The following is a 24,645-nucleotide window of genomic DNA, read 5'->3' on the forward strand; positions in this document are numbered from 1 at the left end:
CTCTCGCTCTCTCTCTCGCTCTCTCGCTCGCTGTGAGGTCTTTGGGGGGATTTGGGGCCAGATGTGTTGACCAACACGAAGATGAACTCTGACAGCTGCTGCCCAGTGTTTCTCTCTCTCTCTTTCTCGCTCTTGTCACTTAATGTTGGGACCCCCCCTTTTTTACTTCCTGTGGCTACGTAATTGCTATTATTATTATTGTTATTGACTGAATGATCCTATAGACCATTTAGGAGCAGACGTCACAGTTATGTGACTTGCAGCTAAGCACGCATTGTGGTGGCAGAAAAACAGTGGTAACAAGCAGAGGAAAATGGGCAAAATCCATGGAATAAGAGGAAAAGATTCTTGGTGTGCCTTTGGATGTCAGAATCGGAATTCAAAAAAGATAGAATACCAACATTCCAGATGAAACTGGACAAAATGCATCTGGTTGTTACAGTTACAGTTAAAGTCACATATGTAAATTTTACTTCTTCCAAAATGGTAAAAAATAAACGCGCGAGAGCGTGTTATAACGGCTCCCAGTAGCCAGATACTACTGCAATACGCATCGCCACAGATATGGCCCGCCACAGAGGAGTAGCTGAGCATCTCTTTGTATAATTTTAGAGAATTTGAGCACCTTTTTTTCATAAAACTGCAGTTTAAATTGATCCTGTCTATCCACAAAGGAGGAAAAAACACACACCAAAAAGTTTCCTCAACGTATTGTATTGTGCTATTGTATTCTGAAGTTATACTTCCTTAGCTTTGTGGAAATGTAAGTAATTTTCACTTGGGTTGGGTAGTGTGATTTTATATAATGGCTATCGCTAGAAATTTGGCTATTTCATTTATACAGTGGTATGCAAATATATCCATGTAGCACAGTACTAGTTCAAGTTATTGGCACTTCAGAGTAATAACGAAACATGCTTGAATGAGAAAATAAAGTCTGGGACATGCATGGTTGAAAATATTTAAGTGGAATAAGCAGCAAAAAAAAAAAATCATTTGATACAATGTACTTAAATGCATGCCTGTTTTTGCATTGTACTTACATTGTACATCTGTAATTATTTTCTGTAAATACATCTATAATTACACTGTTGATCCTTCCCTTCCCTTTTAACCCACTCTTAAACCATACCACCAAACCTGCCCCTAACCTTACCTGTATCCCATCTCAATAGTAGCAAAAATGTTTTGCAATACATGAATACAATAAGTACATATTTCTTTGATGTAAGTACATGGTAGTTAAAGACACTTAATATAAATTGTGACAACAAAAATAATTCAGTGTATTAGATCCATGCATTAGTTCTTAAAGTGACAGCAGTCTAATATACCAACTGTTGTCTGTGTCTGTCATTAATGTTATTCAAGCAGCAAAAGAGAAAAGCTGTCGCTGCAAGTAGGAGGGGGAAGTTATTTTGATTACATATTACAAAGGCACATGAATTTCTAAGAAATATGCACAGATAAATCATTTAGCCTATAATAAACACTGCAATATTCCATAAAAATATAAGAATTGTTCATTTTGATTTAATGGTGAATTTCATTTTTCCTATTGTTTGTGATTTGGCTTCTTAGTTTTTCTTATTAAAAATAAGAATAATCTTGTCACATATCATTATCATGAAATAGTTTCTCAAATCATGAAGTAAGACTTTGGTCGTATCGCCCACTCTTTTTTTTTCACTAATATTTGCATTAAAAAAATACGTCATTTGGTTACTACACTGAACACATGGCGTTTCGGCATTGTCGTCATCGCGACATGTTTGACTGGGTGAACTATCTCTTTGAGAGAAATGTGACTTCATGTGCCTTGCCTAATTTATTTTCCTCGTTCATTTCCCCCCTTCCTCTCTTGGCCAGATGGAGGCTTATTTTTTGCGCCATGGCGAGCTATTTCCAGCTGCGTGGTGGTGTCAGCCGTTTTAGGAGCACTCACAAGGATGTGGAGGGGGAGGAGTTATGTCAGAGCAGCTCAATGAGTCATCCTCACTCCCACTGTATGTGTGTGTTAGGGGACTGCAGAGAAAATGTTGACATCTGGGTTTAAAGCCGAAGCCGCCATACCCGTCTTCTCTACAGAATTAGCAATATGCAATGTATCGCTCATTGAATGACTCTTCCGTGTCATTTGCTGTCACAGTGTGTTTGTGCTCTGAGTGTGTGTTTGAATGCCACATTGTGTCTTTTCACATCTGCTGTGCCTGCATGTTGAAGGCATGTGTTTGTTTGTGTGTGTATGTGTGTCCTGTGGCCTCTGTCTGGGGTCACTGTATGGTTCCATGGCTCCATACAGTGAGGCTGCTTTGCCTCAGGATCGCTTGACTCTTGGAATTCTAGCGAACTTCCAATCATTTGAGAGTAATGACCCATGGATGTTGTAAAACAAAATTATAATTTTTTGTAATGGAATGTTCTGGGTTCAAAACTCACATGGGTGCCCAAGGTCAGACATGAAGTACCACGAAGTACCAATAAATGAATAAATAAATACTATAACCTGTTCTTTTGAACTTTGTATTCATCAAAGATTCCTGAAAAAAGTAAAATTAGAATGTTTTCTGATATCTAACTTGAGTAATGACTCATTGAGTCATCACAGGAATAAATTACATTTTAAAATGTATTACATTTAGAAATCAGTTATTCTTATAAATTATAATATTTCACAATATTACTGTCTTGACTGCATTGTTGATCAAATGAATGCTACTGTTCAAAAGTTTGGGGTTAGAATTTCTTTTTTATAGTTGCATGTTGAATTTTTAATTGACAATGTAATATTTAATTGTGTAAATATAAGATCATCTCAATTGTTAGCTCTCCCCTTTTTGTGTCTCTTTCCCTCTTTCTGTGTCCTCCCTTTCATTTTTTTATCATTCTGTTTCTCCATGCGTCACTGTTGTTCGTCACTGATGATTTATTTTTAAGAGGGCAATGTAATTTCAGTCTTAAATGCTGATTATTTTTCTAAGGCATCTCTGATGCAGCTGCATGAGTTTAAATTGCTCATTGCGATTTCCGTGACTGATGCTGAGGGTCATAATACGCCAATTCTGACTGCCGTGCGTGACTTATGCACTTATGCGAGAGGCTGAAAGGTTTTCACTTCAGTTATGCTATTGACATGTCAGTCTGTAAGCAGACTAGTGAGAAAATTTAGTTTACACGTTCAACTAATGACGTTTTATGTCCTCAACAACCTCTGTAGTCCCATTTAGCCAATTGTTAGCAACTGCCTTTAAAAGACAAATGAAAGCTTTTAAAAATCACAAGAGTGTATTACAGATGTATTTTATATTGTATATTATATTTCAAGCATTTAACCAAAAACCCATTATAAAAAACAAAAAAACATTGACTAACTTGAAGTGCTTAAATGCTCACTCGTTTTTGGGTTTTGGCCTACAAAAATACGTCAGCCCTGCACCACTGTATTTGTTGAGGGTGTGATTGGTTGTTCCCTGACGGTGGAGAGAGCTCTTCACTCACTCACTCTCTCTCTGCTTCAGAGTCCTTGGGCCATTTATCACCTGAAGATAATGAGATTGGCTAATGAGAAAAAGAGAGAGAGAATCAGGAATGAAAATGTGAGTGGTGCGTATAGGTACGAGACAAAGAAACCTTTGTATGTGAGAGAGGTGTGTGTGATTTAAACATCAGGAGCTAAGATGTATTGCATGACAAGCCTCTCTTAGATCTACTGAAATGGTGCTAGGGTCAATAACAAGTATGATTAAAAAATTATCTTTTTTTTTTTTAAATAATGAAGAACCTGAAACGTTAATTCATAAATACAATTTTTTTGCATTATGGTACCATATGACTTTTACAACCTAAACGAAGTCTAAATCTGACACTTTAAGAGACTTTCTTATTTTGACAGTTAGGGCCTATATTTTAAAACCACTTCAATGCTTCAATTACACATGTTCAGGTCAAGATTTGTGTCAATGATTTTTGTCATTTTTAATTTTATGTTACTGGTTCTGGAGAGAAGATGGTCAGACTTAACTTTGTGCAGAGATGTAATATAGATATGGAACTATTTTTATAGATCAACAGCACCAGTCCATATTTTGAAAAAAGACCCTCTGTAAGAAAATCATACTGATTTTAGACATTAGGGCAAGTAAATGAAAATTCCATTTCAGTTAACTAACATGGAGTAACATTGGTTTTTACGGTTTCACATAAATGCTGTTGTTGTAATGCTAGCTATAATAACAGAACAGTTTTGAGTCTATTTGCTCTTGTGTACCGTGTGAAGCATTATTTTGCTTCGCTTCTGCTACGGTAAATAGACATCTACTCTTGCAATGCGTGTGTAACGGATACCAGCTAGTGAGAGCTGTGCAGGTAAACCTCACTCCCCTAATCTCTAGAGCCAAACAACACACCCCTCTCTTCATTGAGGCGTCAATGAAGAGAGGGGTGTGTTGTTTGGGTTGATTTCAAATATCAACAGTGTTAAACAGCGATTTTGGGAGATCGCACACTGCACCTTTAAGTGTAGTACTAGTTTGTCAGTTTTCCTTAATGTAGCAATGCATGATTGGTTTGCTTATTGTACCTGACTGATGGTTGCACAGGTCTTGTTCTGTCCTGTTAGCCTTTGCAGAATGAAACCGTTCTCACCGCATGCAGCCAAACCGTCATTTTTAGCAGCCAGTGACAGGAAAAAATCAGCATGTCAGCCAGGCGAAGAAATCCTCATTTCTCCTCGCACGGTTCAGTAACCAGCCTTCCGTGTCTTCACAGAACACACTTGAGTTGCTCAATACAATGACAAAGACTTTTTATCTTGACAATCGACACTGATTTTGCTATTCAGCACTGTTACAGCTGCCTCGTGGACATAATGAGATGAAAATACTGAATATGTTCATTGTTTAAGACAATGTGACATATGGCTCTTGCATGTTACAGCTCAAAGTACATTAACCCGTATTGAACTCGTATTCAAAACAAATGCACAGATTGCTGTATTTGTGGATGTAACATGCTTGCTGACATTCATTATCAACTAGCAAAACCCCGAATGCTCGCTCTTACCAACACTTACAGAAAAACACACGCACTCTAACACAAGACTGCATGGCCTCCCTCTGCTTTTCTTGCTCGGAGGGGAAAGGAATTGCCGTGGATATTTATAGGCTGGCTCAAAACGGGTTGTCCTCTCTTTCACCGTCAGGGGTTTCTGTCTGTATTATATTTCATCGGCACAGTTCTTTAGCCGTCCTGAAAGATGTCTCTGCACATTAAGCACAGAAAGTGGGTGGTCGATACGGTTTTATTTTATACCAAATATCAGACCACATGGGTGCAGATGATGTGGTTTTAGGTGAGTTATTTGCTGCACAGATAAATGTTCGCTGGAATCAGAGCGTGAGGATTTAAACATTTTGGAGATTTATGCTTTTTAAAGTCAATATGCTTTTATTCGCCGTAAGATTTGGTCCTTGAGGTTAACAGTCCGATCTCTCCCTTCTTTCCCACAAGCTACGCCTCATCCTGACTGTGGTGTTAGTAGTCTCTCTCTAGTTTATTTCTGCTCTTGCTTATGTTTTTCCTTCAAGCAAGTTTTTGCCCGGAATGAGCCAATTCCAAAAAAATCAGTATCTGTAGAGCAAAATATGCATATGATTCTTAAAGGGATAGTTCACTGAAAAATAAAATGAGCTTACTCTTGTCGTTCTGTCTCACTAAGTTTCTTGAAACATAAAAGGACATATTTTGATAAATCTACTGGTTTCTTTTTTCCATACAGTTACAATGAATGGGAAGCAGAGCTTTCCTAAAGGGGGTCGCACACCGGACGCGCAGCTCAGCGCCGCGCCATGTCTAGGACAACTCTCACATGAAAATCTGATAACATCAGCAATTTTCTGATTTCATTAACTACGATTTGAGAAACATAAATGTAAATTTAATATAAAAAAATGTAAATGGCGCTCTGTGGCGTGGCAGGATTTTGAACACGGTCCTGAGTTTGAACGCCCGTTGCTGGGCGCCACGGACAGACGCCGAAAGGCGCCGCCGGTGTGTGTACTCTCATAGAGAATAATGTGTTCGAGTTTAAAAGAGCTGCGCGTCCGGTGTGCGACCCCCTTAAGGGTTTTAAAACCCATAAAAGTGGCCCAAAAACAACTTTGCACTTTATTTCAAGTATTTCAGAGTAATGCAATAATTTGTTTGGCCAACAAAAGTCTTTATTCCCTAATAACTTTTCTCTAAAACAGGCTGTTAACAACAGTTGATCATTGAATCAGTCATTTTAACTTGAGAACCGATTCAGTCCAAAACATGAGTAAATCAACCTGGTTTTATTAACTGGATCTACTGATTCATTGAAAAGAGAGTGGTTTGCTCAGTGTTCTTTTCTATAACATAAAACAACTAATTTTTTCTACTCTAGGTAGAGTGGGTCTGAACTGAACTAAATCAGTCCAAATCATGAGCGAAGCAGACTGGTTTTGTTAACTGGACCTACTGATTCATTAAAAAAAGATGCAGCCATTTGTTAAGTGTTCCTTTCCACAACACCAAAATTACCTTTTTCCTATTTTACGCAGAGTGGCTCTGCATGTTTTGTGTTAATTCATACTTTCATGGCCTCAGCTGCGAAACCGGATCGAATATTGCGCATACTGAGTGTTTTTTTTTTTTTGGTGTGGCATTTCTCTGGGAAAATAACAGCCTTTTTTCGCTTTCTTATGAAAAATGTAAATGAGGTTCTATTTCTAGTATATCAATGTGTGTGGCAGTGAGAGCATCTCGTATAGCTTGTTGAGTCACATGCCTGGCACACCAAGAGATCGAGACAATGAGATGTGTCATCTACCAATCCTGACACATTAGCATGGCTGTGTGGGAAAAGGAAGGATATTGGGTATTAAGAAAATGGTAAAATTGGAAAGAGATGGAGAAGGGGATGAAGACAGGAAGCTCATTTTTGGGAGGAAGTCATATGAGACTCTCAGCAAGTGATTAAATGTTGTGCCTGTTTGGGATGAAGGCTATTTTTCATTTGTGATATTGACTTTTCTCTGTCTGTCTGTCTTTCTCTCTCTTTTTGCCTATTCTATCTGACTCTACAGGAGAAGAACAAGGACAAAGACAAGCGTTTCCGTCCACTCTACGACATTCCTTACATGTTTGAGGCACGGGAATTCTTGAGAAAGAAGCTCATTGGCAAGAAGGTGAGACTGTGACATTCTGCCTTATGATTGTTTCTGTATAAAAGTTTTCTTCCATGTGTTTTTCTGTCCATTGCATATGGAAGCGGAGTTGCTTTCTTTCTGAGTTTCTGTATTCTGTTTGGAGTTACTAAGCACATTCACCAAACAGACCTTGAACATATCGACTTTATTCATAGAACAACAAATTATTTATATTTGAGGAAAACAAAGAATGGCAAAGCACAGGACATTGACGTGAACTGTTCATGTATTTACACACAAATATGTGCACACTAGGGCTGTTGCAGTCATACAGTATATTTGCAATACTTATTCTCCACAATATTCTATCAGTATTTTTATTTATTAGATCTTCTTCGTGTCCCAAAAGATAAACAAAAATGTACCCATTATAAATTAATTGGATAATAAAAAGTCTATATATGACAGATGTTTGAAGGGGATGGGTTGAAAAATTAAAGGGGCTAGAAAAGGAAAGTTGTTTCTAAGGTGGAGCAAGTTATTACATTTTGATTCAAGATGTATAGATATAAGGATATTATATTAGGGCTGTGAAAATGTACATGTTAATTTTGCGTTTCCATTTAACGTGTTAAAAATATATATTCTTGAATGGACAAAAACACAATTATGTGAAATTCCTGTTTTGTCGAGTATCCTCGTAAGCAGAGTCATAAATGACTTAGTGTTAAATGAACGTAAAGAGTAGAAAATAGGATGTCAGATCAGTGTTATGTATGTCAGGTCTTAAAGTGATAGAAGTCTAATAAACCTGTTTCTGTCAGTCTCAATGTTAAAGGGTTAGTTCACCCAAAAATGAAAATTCTGTCAGTAATTACTCACCCTCATGTTGTTTCAACCCCGTAAGACATTCGTTCATCTTCAGAACACAAATTAAGATATTTTTGATTAAATGTGAGTGCTGATCACTCCTCCATAGGCTTCTAAGTGATTGAAACTTGCTGGCCCAGAAAAGTTATTAAAGAGATCGCTAATATAGTCCAAGTGACTACAGTGGCTCAATCTTAAGTTTATAAAGCGACGAGAATACTTTTTGTGCGCAAAAACAAACAAAAATAACGACTTTATTCCACTATTCATTTCCTTCTCTCTGGACCTCGAGTCTTTTTACGTAGTGTTTAAGCGTAGCGCGTCTGTGTTGCACGTCACACGCATCACACACATGATCAGTGTCGGCCAATAGTGAGCCTACGTGGTGACGTGCAACACAGCACTTAGAAGCCTATGGAGGAGTGATCAGCTCTCAGATTTAATAAAAAAAATATCTTAATTTGTGTTCCGAAGATGAACGAATGTCTTACGGGGTTGGAACAACATGAGGGTGAGTAATTACTGACAGAATTTTCATTTTTGGGTGAACTAACCCTTTAATCAAAGAACAAGACTAAGAGAAAAATCACACTGCTCTTGACTGAACTTTTGTAGCTTTAGTGTACTTAAATAAGGATAACTTTAATATTAACTAATGATAATTAATTAATATTAATTAATGATGGGTATGATTATTTGCGATAAATTCTAGAAAAATGCAATTATCAATTGACATTTTATCACTGTAATCACTGGATTACCATGCATGAATGAATCACTCACAGAAAGCAGGAATCTGTATTAAAGGGATAGTTTGCCCAAAAATGAAAGTTCTGTCACCCTCACCCTCATGTAGTTCCACACCCGTAAGACTTTCGTTCATCTTCGGAACAGAAATGAAGATCTTTTTGATGAAGTCTGAGAGCTTTCTGTCCCTCCATTGACAGCTAAGCAACTACCACTTTGATGCTTCAGAAAGTTCATAAAGAGATCGTAAAAATAATCCATATGAATTGAGCAGTTTAGTCCAACATTTTCTGAAGAGACTCGTTCGCTTTGTATGATGAACAGATTGAATTATGCTTCAGTTGTGATAAACGGAAGCATGTTCGCTTGACTTGTATGAGGTTCATTCTCATGCGTTACGGAGCTCATTTGAGCTTCCGAAAGAACCAGTGAAGTTAATTTTATTTAAAAAAAAATCTTTATTTGTGTTCCGAAGATGAACGACATGACGGTAAGTAATTAATGCGATCATTTTCATTTTGGGGTGAACTATCACTTTAAGTACATGGGGTGATTTAAAAAAAATATTATAAAGTAAACATGAATTGATTCCATCTGTCACTCATAGCAAACAGAAATACTTTGTATCAATAGTTGCAGTTTTAATTGGGACAGCAGGGTATACACTGGTGTGGGATGTTCTGAAAATTCTGTCATATTGGGACTCATTAAAGTATGATAGACAGATTGTGTAGCTGCACATTATTGTCTATTCATGATTTTTCTCACCCAGACAATTCCGTGTTTATGTGCATAATAACGAAAATCCCAGCCTGCCAAGCCCACTTGATTTAACACCAAAGAAATATGAATGCACATTTCCTCACACGCAGACATTTTCTCATAAATGATCACCAGAAGCGTGGATTACTATGCAGCTTCATATTGTCCTTGTATGATCGTAAGGCTCCTAGAAACCAATATTTTATTGCCTCTTCTTTTTACAGAAGTCTGGTTCACTGACCTGGAATCATTCAAATATTCTGACACTAGAGAGAGAAAATGGAAAGCAGTGAGTTTTGCCTCAGATCAGAGTTTTGCATTTCCCGTGTAAGCACTCAGCGGTAACAGATAGTTGGATTTATACAACACACTGTGTGATAAGATATGCCTGTTTGCATATTTATGCAAACAGTGTGGGAATGTTTGAATTCATTCAGAAGTTATCCAGCTCAAGAAGATAGGAGTGTGGTAATCATTCAATTTTGGCTTAAGTGTCACAGAAGTGCTTTGACTTAAATTAGTAGTGTATGGAATTAATCATCTTCAATCTTTAGTCAAAAGTAGCATCTAAATATTTCTGTAAAGGGAATATTCCTGCTTTAAAAAAAAAAAAAAATGGATTAGATTGAGGTTGTAACCAGATATTCAGTATTGGGATGGAACAATTGCAAAAGTTAAAGCAGAGGTCATTGAAACGCATGTTGATCGACCACTATTGTGAATATCAGGTTGATGGTGGTTACAGCAATGAATTTTTAAATAAAATGCAATCAGGCTCTTGTCAGCTTTCTTTAGTTGTTGCTAGGACACAATGTGGTGCGAGGATGAGGCCTTGTACTGAGACATGCCATGTTTTTAGCATCTCCCCTGCTGCCCTGGCAACCGCCGTGGAAAATGATGTTCCAACTGTTATAAAGTTAAATTAAATCTGTGCAATTATAGAAGTTCGTAACTATGAAATCGGGTAATTGTTAAAGACTGATTGTTGTGTTGCTGGAAAATAGAAATCTAATGGCTCATATCTGCCAGATCAGGGCAGAAGGACGATTTTATGCCCAGAATCTTTTGATTTTGAGTTTTTCTGGCATTTAAGGTGCCATTTGTTCTCTACATGCTGCATCCCAGCTAGTCAGGAGGGGTAAGTAGTATCTGACTTTTGTTTCCAGAGTATTAGCTGACTCGATATTGGATTTGTCGACGTTGCATCAATTTTCTGTCACTTTAACAGCCCTCGAAGAGGTCGAAGGTCAACTTTTTAAAATCTCAGCCAGTATGTGATCAATATCAGTTCGATAGCACAATGAACAAGAGAAGATGAAAGGAAAGGAGGGAGAGAATCTCCATCCAAGCCCCAGTGAGTCACAGCTCTGGAACGGAAGAACTTGGAGCGAGGCGTCCATTTCAGATCGTGTTTCCTTCCTTTGAAAGGAGGGAGAGAATGAGTGGCATTCACCAGCAGTGGGTAATGGAAGAAAATCTGTGCAGAAGTGCATTTTCTCCTCTCGGTATTGAAACAGAACTTCCCTGTGACATAATCCAAAGCTAGATTTGGCTAACTTTCTAAGTAGCGCCTCTGTAGAGGGTCTCTGCCTCAGCGAAAAAGTCAAATGAAAATGTTGCATTAATCCACTTATCAGGAAAGAGCACGTTTGGATAATCCTGCCCGCTCAAAGTGCCTCCTGTTATGTGGGTGTGAGTGTTTGTGTGTTTGTGTGTGTGTGTGTGTGTGTGTGTGTGTGTGTGTGTGTGTGTGTATATAAGAGGTGTGAACAAGAGGCAGTGACTGACTGGAATGTCAGTGTTAAGTGTTTGATGTCTGTGTTTATGCAGGTATATTTCATAAGTTCTGCTTTGTTTATTAGTTTGTCCATTTGTATGGAAGAGGACGTGCAGAGTTTTCTCATGTTTCCCTGATGCACATTGATGCAGCCACGGCAGAGCTGTGCAGACTTCATTCATCTTTTTTCTCCACTTTGGCTTCTGCTTTAGAAGGAATTACAGTGGCATGTGAGACTAGCAGCTCACTTTTAATCCATGAAATATGTATTACAGACTTTCCTGACTACACCTACCCTCACCGCATTAGACTCCACTCACAGGGACTTAAGCTTGCCGAGAGCAGGTTTGACTGCACATCTCATAAGATACATTCACACTAGAGCTTTTGGTGTGGAACCGTGTCCGTTTGTGATCCAAGTCTGGTCGGTATAAAAGCTTTTTTGGCATTCCTAACAAGTGTCAAGCATTCTAGAGAACCTTTTTTTATTCCCGCTGAAACTATTTAAAAAAGCTTTTTGACACACTAATAAATGATCATTATACCACAACAATGAAAATGTAAAATGTAGATTTATTATTAATAATAGCAATGATTAATTTAATCATTAATGATTAAATTATTAATTTAATAAGAATTAAATAATGTGAATAAGAATTTAATACAATTGTTTTGTAGTAATACAATTAGTAATATAATAAACATCAATACATTTATTTACTAATAATACTAATACAAATAATGATAATGTATTTTAATAATTTAACAATAAAATTATGAATTCATAAACAATTGTACACTAATGATATAAATGATTAATACACAATGCTATATCATTTTTAATGCTAACAATAGTAATGATAGTGCTAATAAGAATAATAGAAAATATTTATATTAATAATTTTATCATCATCATCATCAACAACAATTGTCATGTATTATGTTAAGAACCGACTCAGTCATTCAATCTGGATGACATTGGTTGCAGAATGTCTGTCTTTTTATTTATATATTTATATATATATATAATATAACCAGTATAGGCTATATGATATGAGTGCGGTCTGTTGTAATTTTGCGGCTTTTGCATGCTCCTTGTCATACATAATGTCATACCTGCCTGTCTCCAGATAAACTGCGTTCAGAGAGCAGTTCACATGCTTTTGCGTTTCTTGCAATACATCTGTGGCAGACAAACATGCATACTTTCCTATGTGCTATAAAAAAAAAAATCTTCAGTCTCTCAGAATCATACTGATAAATCATACTGACAAAAACATAAACGGTGAAGCTGGCATCTCCTCCTCCTGAGTCATAATCCAATTACTCATGGTGGTATTCGCGCTGATGATTCAAACATACTGCCGTTTGTACCCTAAAGTACAATGTGTAAAGAATCCAGTAGGGGAGGGGGTGAATCCATTTCTGGTTTGGACAAAGCAGTCAAACCAAGTGTGAAAGCATCTAGACATTGCTGTGCATGGACCAGCTCAATCTTTTTGCATTTCCCTGGACATTTCAGTGGATCTGTCTCTGTTTTGCGGGATGCTTCGCCATTAGCACCATTTCTGTCTTCGTCATCCTCTTCCTCCTAGTTCTGTCTGGGCATTTTTCAAACCCTCCATTGCTTTTGTCCTTTGGTCAGATCTTTCTATTCAGGCGTATTTCTAAAAGCCCATTTAATCTGTCGTCTACTTCCCAAATGGGCCACTTCTTCTTTCTTTTCTCATTCATTTTGTTTCTTCATAAGCACTTTTGTTCCTCTGAACGAGCGGGAATCGTTTGCGCTTTGTGTTTCTTAAGAAGGGCATGTTGTCGTTCAACCAAGCTCATTACTCCTGCCCAATGGTGCAGAGCTGTCTCTGCCTTTCAGAGAGGGAACTGGAGAAAGTAGAAGTAGGGGATGAAAATGCAATTATTTTGTGCTTTATTTGTTGATGAAGCACTAAACTCCTGGGGTAAGAAAATGAGTGTCCACAGGTTTCCCCCACCTAATGAACTTCCATTATGTCCATTAGACTGAGTTACATTGTCATTTTGAGGCAAATGAATTGAATGGGGATAAATGGATTGAATTCCAACTTTAGGAATTAGTTTAGAGCATATAACTTTCTCACCCCTTTGCCTTATTGTGCCATGACACAATTCTGTAAATCTACGTTCACATTATATTATGTAGAACAGAACTGAGTACATTTGTCTTAATGTGAGCACCATCGTTTACCATTATAGGTGGGTAAAAAATCAGAACAGTTAATTCACTTAGTAATTTTGGTTTTGCTTCCTAAAATTTAAAGAATAGCACTTTCAGCGATATTTTAAATGTTTAAGTGTCTTATGTAATACAGAATTGTTATTTTTTTTTTTTTTTTCAGTTTAATTTGAATAAATATTCAATATACTACTGGAATAAAGAAAAAAATATTTTTATGTATCTATTTGTTTGAAAAATTATTTAGCCTATAAAACTAGTTATCCAATTTGTTAAACTAGATTTTTCAGTTGAGAATGATTTGGCTGATATTTAAAGTAATTATAACAAGAACTAATTCATTTCTAATAGTACTTATACAGAGTTGCTTCACCTGTTAAGACATCAAAAGAGACTGGTCTTGTTATTTTTGACCAAACCGTTTAGATGTACCCTCAGGCCATGTTTATTCTAAAGTTTGGTTTAAATACATTAAAAAGTTGCACAAATACAGCCTCACCAGCCTTGCTTGCCATCAAATTTGTTTGTGTTATTCGAGAATGGTTTGACTAATCAAATTGAATTCCATAACTTTTTGTTGGCTTGGTCTGAAGATTGGAAATGGTGAAAAAGTGCTATCGAATGCAGTGTCGAATGCAATCGACATAAACTAAAGGCTTTGATTTAACGTTAGCCGATATTAAAGAATCCATTACTAATTTAAGGTGACAAACGTGAATAATAGTAACAAATACTGGTCAGACAGATTATCGGTTGGTCTCTACTGCAGACTACAAAACCAAGTTTAAGTGACATTGAGTGCACTTTGTTGTACACCCTAGGTCGTAAAACTTTCCGCACATACTACAACCTCTCAAAATTCTCCGCCAACAACCTGGGAAGGATTCAGAAAGAAATCATCTCCAAATTTATTAGGGTAGAGCTTAGTTTTAGACTGAAATTAATTGTTGTTCCTGTACATATGGTTCACACTCGTCATCCTCTGGACGGGATCCTTTAGGTTGGAGACAGATGCTTTGACACATTAGTGATGCCTCATTTCTGTAAGGTAGTTTTAATCAGTCCATACACTCCAATAGGACAATGGTTGAGCACTCGGTCACGTGAAGTCTTCGTCCTTGGGTTGTTATTGGTGCCATCCCGATTAATGACTGATCTTCCCCCCTGCATGTCAAGACAGATGGGAGATCCGGCTTACTATTTCAGATTAGCTTCCAACCCTCTGTTTGCTCTGGACTGATTGAACGGAATTGGCTGGATCACAGTCTCCTATCTCTGAATATCTCAACGCGGCTTCTTTATTTGCTTAGAGCTAACAAGAATACACTGCATGCGATGGCCCCTCCGGGATGATCCAATGACCTCAGAGAGAGTTTGACACAAATGGAGTCGATTTCTTAACCTGAAGCAGTTTGGTGTGAAATAATCAGGTTTAGTTATCCTCTTCCCTTCCACTTTCCTCTATTGCCATCGAGCGAAATAGTTACCGGTCCCCGCCTCTTTTTTCACTTGTGATAAACAGTTTCCATGTTTGGTCTGGCTTCCTCTGGGGAGATCTATGGTCTAGCCTGACATGATTCACACTGACTCAGGGTGACCTTGAAAAGTAGCCCACAGTCATGCTTGTACACACACGCACACACACCAAACCCCTCGCTAGATGCCCTAACACAATTTGTCCACCCTGAAAGGCCTGTAATCCATTTTTTTCCCTTTACAGCCAGCTTTTCGCTTGATTTGCAATCCTGTACAAAGATATCAAATTCAGAGTTTGATGTGTTGCTCTTTCTTGGCGTAATTCTGTCATGTTTAATGCGACATCATAAAACAGGGTTACAGTGCAGTTCTCCGTGTCCTCACATGTAGCTTCAGTGGTCAATTTATCTCAATAGCCAAGCCCCTGACAGCCTTATAAAAGTGTGTGTATGTAGGCAGTGTTTCTTGGCCCTTCATCGACTCCGTTGGTGATTTTAACCATTTTGTTTTTTTTATCTTTGCAGGTTAACGTCACAGTCGATTACATAAGAGCTGCCACCAGTGCCACGGAAACGGGTGGCGTTCCGGCTTTCCCAGAGCGTACCTGTGCTACAGTCACCATTGGAGGAATGTGCGTACAGTAGCCAGTTACTAAATATGTACAAAGTTCTGCTTTTTAACCTATTTTTGAAAACCACCTACTCCCACTTAAGTTTTCTGTACCTTACAGACATTGATAAAGCAGCCTAAATTGGTCCATATACACTACTATTCACCAAAACAGTTTTTTTTTTAAATAAAAAATAGTAAAAACAGTAATATTGTGAAATATTATTGTAAATATTATTACAATTATTACAATTACAACTTTTCTATTTTAATATTTTTTTTTTTATATTTAGTTTTCATTCACATGATTGCAAAGCTGAATTTTCAGCATCATTACTCCAGTCTTCAGTGTCACATGATCCTTCAGAAATCATTCTAAAATGCCGATTTGCTGCTCAAGAAACATTTCTTATCAATGTTGACAACAGTTGTGCTGCTGATTTTGTGGAAAGTTCATAAAATCCTACTGACCCCAAACTTTTGAAAGCTATTTTAACTCATGTGCTACATTTCAGGTAAAATGATGGTGATTGTGTAAGAATAAACCAAAATTAAGTCATTATTCACTGAATATCTTCCCCTCCAATGAGCTGTAAACTGCTGCGTCTGGATCTAGTCATTGTGTTGAACTTGAACCACATCAGTCTGATCTGTTCATTAATCATCCAGACTTATTAAATGACTTTAAATGTCAGTCTATTCCTCACACATTTGCTATCACTCTTCAAATGTGAGTTGTCTTATTCAACAACCAACAGCAAAAGAAACACGTTACTAAAAAGAAAAGGAATAAAATGAAATGTTTCTAAACGCTCTAACAATCACCTTCAAAATCATGACCGACAAAGGCTTTACTACCTTTTTTAACTCCTCTATGAATTCAAATGATTCTTGTTCACTCATGTGATGTGGATGTGTGAGCACACTGTCCCTTGTTAGGGTAAACGAGGCCAGGCACATAAGTCTGGGGTGGCACTGCGCCTCAGGCTGTGATTACCCAACCGTGCCCCAGTGCTTGGCATTAGAGCATTGTGGGTAACAGGTGGTCACATCGCCTGAGGGCTCAGCTGCTTTGCCGCATCTTGACTCTTCGCTGATTCGGAATCAGCTCTTTCCAGGTTTTCCCATAATGCCATAAATATTTTAGGAGCCTGAACTGATCATAGATCTGTAAAAATTCATGGCAGCACAGACAAGTCTGTTGGCCTGATGCAATAGATTACTTTTTAGTAACCATTTGATTTTTTTTGGGAGCTTGGTGAAATGAGACTAACGTTGAAAGTAAGTTTATCATGTCTTGCAATTTTAGTGTTTTGTTTTGTCAGTTTATGTTTTTTTGGTTTAACTACTTGGCCTAAACAGCCTTCGCTAGTTCTTTTTCACTTTGTATTTTTTGGCTCTGATCTGTGGTGTGTTTGTGTAATCAAAGTGAGGACCCCATTGAGTACTAGCTGAAACCGTGTACCACTACAACTTCAGAAAAGGCACAAAAAAAAAAGAAGTTTTTTTTTGTTTTGTTTTATTCATGTGTTTGCTCTACTGATTTTATTACCAGAACTTGACACAGAATGGCTGTTGCATGTTTTCTGTGCTCTGCAATAGGGGAATGCGAGCTGCTCGCCAAATGCAATATCTGTGTTGAAAAATGGCAATGAGAAATGCATTTGCCACTTTGCTCGCAGGGCACCGGTCTCATTTGTTGTCATCGATTATGGTCCAGTTCTGCAAATTAGGCCTTACTCAATCTTACTCAACGCTCTCCTTCAAACAATGTGCAAATTACAATCTATATAATATTGACTAACCCCCCTCCAAAATTATATTTGTAATATAAAGTGAGTGATTCAAAAAGAAAAAAAATGTCAAAGGGTGGAACTGTGGGAGAACAGTCAAAAATACAGTAAAACATTATTATCATGAAAAATTACTATTTAAAATGTATTTAAAATAAAACTTTTATTTCAGAATATATTTTAAAATGTAATTTATTCCTGTAATGGCAAAGGCTGGACTTTCAGCCGCCATTACTCCAGTCTTCAGTGTCGCATGATGCTAATATGCTGATGTGATGCTAGAAGGTTCAAAAGAGCAGCATTTGTTTGACATTGAAATACTTTGTGACACAATGTCTTTACTGTCATTTGATTCATTTCATGTGCCCTTTCTGAATTAAATGATTTTCATACCAACATCTGATTATGTTTTGCTCTCTCTATAGAAACATTGCTGAGGCTCTGGTCAGTAAAGGTCTCGCCACAGTGATCAGATACCGCCAGGACGACGATCAAAGATCTTCCCATTACGACGAGCTCCTGGCGGCAGAGGCAAGGTAAGCCAGAACACTAAAATAAATGCACCGGTGAGCGAATGCGGGCCATATTCCTGCACATTGCGAAGGAGAAGCCGTCTGTGAAATGGAGCCATTTTGTTCTTTGCAGTTATTCATGGCTTGTCTGGTTAGCTCTCATTTCATGAGGGCAATATCAGTCACAGAGCTCATAGCTTAACCACCAGCACTAAAGAATGGCTCTTTTATTCTTTGTCTATTACTACAATTATATAGATTTGTGGTGCAGAGGTTTCAAGGGTGGTTCATTGCACAGAAAGAGATTCGGATCTCGCGGTCTGCGATAGACGGGGTGACTCTCGAGAGAAAGAGACTCGCTTTTTCTTATCTGCTGCTCTTTCTTTTCCATTTCTATTCTTCACTTTTGGTGTTGCTCTCAAACGCACATCCTCTCATACACATCCTCCTCTATTTTCTTGTCCTTCGCTCTCTCTGGGTAATGCTTCCCCGTGGAGCCAGCGGAGATTGGAGGTTTGCGGGCCTCAAATTTATTTTTAGCAGTGATTGCTGGTCGTTACCCTACATCCTCTGAGAAATCAACCCCACGACGAGCTCTCTCTCTCTCTCTTCCTTTTTTCACCGAATGTGATTGGACACCAGGGAGGCTACAGCCACAGATGCATCTGCCTTAAAGAGGCCTAAGACACGTCCCTCATTCCTCCTGAATCTACTGTAATCTGCAGGCGTCACCACTCAGCAACCACTATTACACTGATCGAGCACTCAGACACACACAAAAGACACCATATCCATTCCCATGTGTAATGCAGGAGAACTGCTGGCCTATAAATGTAATTTGTTGGCTCTTTTGTGGCATGAGGGATGGATGAATGGGTGGGCATGTTTAAGGGTTGGTTTCTCAGGCTGGGGCAAAAATGGTTTTATGTTCTGGGGGCCCGTTCTGAACATTTCGACTAACACAATTCTTGAATCATTGCAGGGCGATCAAGAACGGCAAAGGACTTCACAGCAAGAAAGAAGTGCCTATTCACAGGGTGGCAGACATTTCAGGGGTAAGTTTGTGCGTTCCGGTACCCCTAGCATTTGTATTTGCTTCGATTTGATTGATCTGTTTGGATGCATTTCAGTTACTAAGTCCATTTTGTTTACATAAGAAAAATATTCTGTAAGTTAAAGTTATATATGGCATTGTTTTAGACCTATTCAAATCGGTAACTCATCTTTTTATACTGTTCATTAAAAGAACCAGTCAGTGAACTCATACCTGAAGTCAAATTTGACAGATTTCCCCATCTACAGGATGGACAGCACTATTCAAATAAATTGAAAATGACATTTTTGGATATCAATATTTTTACCCAGCTTTTAGCCATTCATACACGGGCATAACATTCACTACATCAAATCCCCTGTCGTTTGCTTTAATTAAATAGTTTGGTTAGTGTAGTTTATTTTCCGCTTAAATATTTTTGCTTGTTTGATTTTTCACCTTTCACCATATTTATTTGATATTTGTTGACTAATATGATTTGTCTTCAGTTCACTTGTCAAATTTGAATTTTCTTTTGAAAGTGTGAAGAATTTTTTTTTCTGTGTTTAAATCCATCCAACAGACAAAATCAAACCCAAACATCTGTGTGAAAAACAAATTCAGTCTGGGCCCGAGCATGACCCATGGCCGTGTTCTGAATGTTGAACGGCTTTACTGATGTCTTCTATATTCCAGAATCCTCTCCCGAATCTTTGATGTTAGAGCTTCGCCCTATGACAGCTGATTTATTGCTGCATTACGGCCCTGCCCATTAAATTAATGAGCAGCCCTCTAAAAATAGTCTTTCCACCCATAAAGTCATCATGCTCGTAGCTCTGAAGTTGTTTTTAGGCGAATCCTGTTTGGTTGCCTCACCAAATGAAGATTAAATTTTACTTAGCTTGTAAATGTCGTTTGCTGCGTGACGGGCTTGTTTACTTAGTGTGTGTGAAGCAACTTAGGTTTAACAGCCGCTGACTTCCCGTTCACCTCTCCTCAACTATCTCCTTCCTCTCTTCCTCTCTCATCTCTGCCTTTATGAATGAGCTCCTCAGGTTTTAATGAAGTGTATGGCAGCTTTCTGCGAACTTTTTCAGGATGTTATTTATACCTGAGTTTGTGTAGGAGGCATTTAGAGCGAGAGAAAAGTGTCACTCTTAAATGGTAACATTCTCATTTCTCATCCAGAAACAAGATTCCCTCGTTATATGACTGACAGTCAGAGTAATGTCGTTTGGATTGGGACTGTGAAAGGGCCATTTATCTTTGGATGTGTTTGTTTGCTTTTCTCCTCTTCTTTCTCTTCCTTTTTTCCTTTTCTTTATGTGTGGGTCAGGGCTGTATTTCCAGCTGCAGTGGGTGGAAGTGGTGAACTGAGTCACAGGATCCAGCAATATTTCGAGTGAAATCTGAAGTGTCTCTGTTACACCCCAAACCCTCACCTGTCAAGCCAAGATGTCTAATCTCACTTCTAAAAGTGTACTATTGGCCAGGAAACTCTTGAAATAGAGCTGTCCTTCTCCTATAATGTGTCACGGTGTCACCATCTGTTATCTTCCACTTGGCCTGTCATTCTAGTCCAATTGTAATTACAAATTAAAAGTATCTAAACTAATGTAATGTATCCAGCTGAGTTAGCCACATTTTTTTAAATTGTTTAAAAAATTTGTGTAAAAAAGGCGCTAATAGTTTAGTGCATCATAGAAATTGTATAAATGTATTATTAAAAAGTTGAATTAATAGTATTTTTTTTTTTTGCATCATTTAAAAACAAAATCATACATTTTTTTAATCATGCCATCGATCCACTTTTAAATTCCGTAAAAAAATAATTTTCTTGACTCAAACGTGGTTATCAGGGATGCAAACTTATCAACTTTTGGCGAGTTTCATGTCATTTTCATTTTGGTGGCAGAAATCATCCACTAAATCATTGCACATTTTCCACTTTGCCTCCATGAATAAGAGAAATGTAGGTCTCCTTAAATTTTTACAATTAAATTAAAATGTGGTTTTGGGGGAATGGGGTCAAATCTGTGACCTTTTTCACCCCTGATGAGTTTGCATCTCTGGGTAATTGTCATGTCAGCTGCAAATTTTAATTTGGCTCTCTCATTTGCAAAAAACCAAACACCTGCACAAAAACAGTGAAGTCTAAATGGCAAAAAACCAGTCTAACAAATGTGTAAATGTTTCTTTTCATATGATGTTTAAACACCAATTCAATTACTGATGTTCTTTTTTTCTTGCACAGGAGACACAGAAGGCGAAACAGTTCCTGCCATTCCTGCAGAGAGCGGGCCGCTCGGAGGCCGTGGTAGAGTACGTGTTTAGTGGCTCAAGACTCAAGCTCTACATGCCCAAAGAGACATGTCTCATCACCTTCCTGCTCGCTGGTAAGTGTCAGTCGGCCTCGGCCCGTCAACTACGCCACCATCTGTGACCACATAACGACCACGATGTGGCATCTGACCGCTGTTGCACCACCAGTCTAACGCTTTGTTTTGTTCAGTTCTTTAACACTTCAAGGTACAGTTCACCTAAAAAGAATGAAAATGTTGTCGTCATTTTCTTATTCACATGCCATTGCTCTCATTCATACATTGAAAGTGGGCAGCGTCCAGGGTCTGTGAAGCTGTGCTCCATACATCTGGCTATATTACTTCTGAACCCGTTGAAAGACTGGAAAGCTATTCACCAGAAATTGTAATGAAATCTTGCTTACCATGGTCACATTTCAATGTGGAAAAAAAACTGCATAGACATTCTACTATAATAAGTTTTGTTCCATGGATGAGAAAGTCAGACAGGTTTTAATAGAGATAAGTAAATGATGAAATCATTTCATTTTTATAAGAAAAATTCCTTAAATAATTCATACACGCTTCATGCACCATATAAAAGTATCTCTTCACATTTCCTTGCCTCAAGCTTAACGGTGAGTGATTTTTGTGGAAGGGGTTTCTTTCTTCTCAATATGTTCTGCTAGTGGAGTTTTATATTGAATACCTTCTGTCCTTCCCCTCTGACCTGTGGAGGCTGGTGTTTTCTGGCAGGTCTGGAAAGCTGAAGTTAGCGCAGGCGTTTTGTCTGTACCTCTGACCTCCCAAAGGCAAGATGAGGATCTGAAGGGCTCAATCTGATGGAAGGTTAAGTGTCACATTCGCTGGCTGTGAGGTCTTGCTACTCAGCATCTGTTCTTCCCCTTGAGTTTCCTTGCCCTCTCTGTGTGGAACATATATGCGCACATGCTTGTGTGAAAGTGTCTGGGCAGGTACAGCTGTCACTGCTGCACATCAGGGAAGGTGGTGGAGCATCTGTGACATTTGACCTTTAATCAGGACTCTGCATGTAGCCAATTGCCGCTCTTGCTGGCACATTTGCAGGTGTGTTGCCAAATCATTCACCCTTTGACATTTTTATATAGACGTTTGTGATTTAGGGTATTTGTTATCATTAACATTTAACTTTTTTCAAAACATTGTTCATTTCGGCATTTACGCTACTGTTGAAGTTTGGGGTCTGTAAGATTTACATATTTTTGTAAGAGGTCTTATGCTCACCAAGGCTGCATTTACTTGATACAGTAAAAACTGAAATATTGTGAAATTGTTAGTTTAAAATAACTTTTATTTAAATACGTTTTAAAATGAAATTTATTCCTGAATTTTCAACATCATAACTCCAGTCTTCAGTGTCACATGATCCTTCAGAAATCAGATTTTCTGCTCAAATATTATCAATGTTGAAAACAATTGTGATAGTTAATATTTTTGTGGAAACCATGATGTCCTTTCATGATTTTTAGATGAATAGAAAGTTAAAAGAACAGCATTTATTTTAAATTTATTATTTTGTAACATTATACATATCTTTACTGTCTATTTTGATCAATTTAATGTGTCCTTGCTTAAGTATCCTGCTGACCCAAAACTTTTGGGGTGTTTTGTATGGTAGTGTACTAAAGGGATAGTTCCTTTAGTTTACTCACCCTCAAGCCAGCCTAGGTGTATATGACTATTTTCTTTCAGACGAACACAATCAGAGTGACATTAAAAAATATCATTGCTCTTCCAAGCTTTATAATGGTGAATGGCGGTCCTGATTTTGAAGTCCAAAAAATGCATCAATCCATCATAAAAGTAATCAATATGACTCCAGGGGGTTAATAAAGGCCTTCTGAAGAAAAGCGATGGGATTTTGTAAGAAAACTATCCATATTTAAAACTTTATAAAACTAAAATAACTAGCTTCCGACAGATGGCCTACGTAAGTAGACCTGCGCCAAAAGAGTAACCCCTGACGCGATGTATGACGGATGTCGGAGTAGCGTACGCTTTGTTTCAACGCCTCTTGCGGTTCAAACAAATAGGGCTGGGAAACTAACTCAAGCTCCTCTTCTTATATCGAAATCCTCCGTCATTTCTCTTTAAAAATTCTCATTTAGACTTCTAATTCATGACCGGTGTTTTGTTCCCCCTAGTCGCCCAGTGGCCTGAAATAGGGGTGCTAAGTTGTTCGTAAAAAAGTTCAGAGAAAAGAATTGTTTTAAAAATGTAAAAGTAAAAATGGCATAAATGCAAATTAAAATGTACTGAATTTGACATTACCGTTTTATTATAATAGAAAGTAAATGTTTTCCAGATTTTCCAGCATTGTGCACTTAATTTTATTTTATACATCTACATCAAAAAGCTACATTTTTAGGATCTCTAATTGGATGGCAAAAAAATAAGCAAGCTTTTTTCGACAAATCGAATTTTTTCTGGATCAATGGAGGGTGGGATTTTGACCATTTGCTGGAATTGCACACAACATGGGAGCATTGCAAGGTTCTGCATATGGGGTGCACAAACATTCAAGCTTCATTAGACTACATATAGAGACTGTCACTTTCTTGTGGTCGCTCAATTTCTTCAAGACTGACATTAGTGTCCTCCCAACTCCGACCTCAACCTTCCTCCATATCACTCAGAACAAGCCGCTGACTGATTTGTGTTATTTCTGAGGAGTTTATTTCTGTCCTCTCACCATCAGGTCTAATTATTCACCCTGAAAACAGAGAACAGAGCCGCCCATCTATTTCTGCATCCCTCCATCCTTCCATCTATTTGTCTCTACTTTCCCCAACGGAGAACAGACACCCTCCACCCCCACCGTGCTTAATTGTGCATATCGTCATTGGAGATATTTCAATTAATTTGGTCATTTGTTCCTGAGTGTGTCTTTTGTCTTTTCCTTCCTCCATTTTTTCCCCTTTTGCAATTATCTTTCTTCCTATGAGGGATTTCTGACCAAAAAAACCTACTTTTTTTTCTGTTTTTAAAAAAATAATCTGTTTTTCGGATGCATTTACTCCTGTTTGACTCAGCTCTCTTTCTTGGTCGTATGTGATTTGATCATGTAGGCTGGGATGTTTCGTGAAGCAGTTTGTTTTAAGGGTTTAAGAATAAAATTCAGCGTATGGTTTGACTTGAAAACGATCCCAATTTTTCAGTCGCAGGTACTTTGGGATCTGGTCTCCTGGCACAGGTCCTTCTGAAGTTTCTAATGTTTGTGGAAGCTATTTTTCTTTCCGAAAAAGGAAAAGTCTGACAGTACTAACGGCTGTAAAATGCACATGCTACAGCACACATGTCAGATCTTTAGCAGTTCAAGAGGTTATTGACTTTACGACACAGGGCA

At 37.9% G+C, this 24,645-nt stretch overlaps 1 protein-coding gene across 1 annotated transcript in view; it reads left to right on the forward strand.

The window, feature by feature from the left end:
- Nucleotides 1–24,645, forward strand: part of snd1 (staphylococcal nuclease and tudor domain containing 1) — a 170,218-nt gene that overhangs the window by 27,531 nt on the left and 118,042 nt on the right. Inside the window, exons 11-15 of the mRNA XM_084110583.1 lie at nucleotides 7,107–7,208; nucleotides 15,538–15,644; nucleotides 17,841–17,951; nucleotides 18,910–18,982; nucleotides 21,215–21,356. Coding sequence (XP_083966709.1) covers nucleotides 7,107–7,208; nucleotides 15,538–15,644; nucleotides 17,841–17,951; nucleotides 18,910–18,982; nucleotides 21,215–21,356 — 535 coding nt within the window. The remainder of the gene's footprint in view (nucleotides 1–7,106; nucleotides 7,209–15,537; nucleotides 15,645–17,840; nucleotides 17,952–18,909; nucleotides 18,983–21,214; nucleotides 21,357–24,645) is intronic.

This window comes from Abramis brama (genome assembly GCF_963993115.1).
Source record: "Abramis brama genome assembly, chromosome: 4".
Taxonomy (NCBI): Eukaryota; Metazoa; Chordata; class Actinopteri; order Cypriniformes; family Leuciscidae; genus Abramis; species Abramis brama.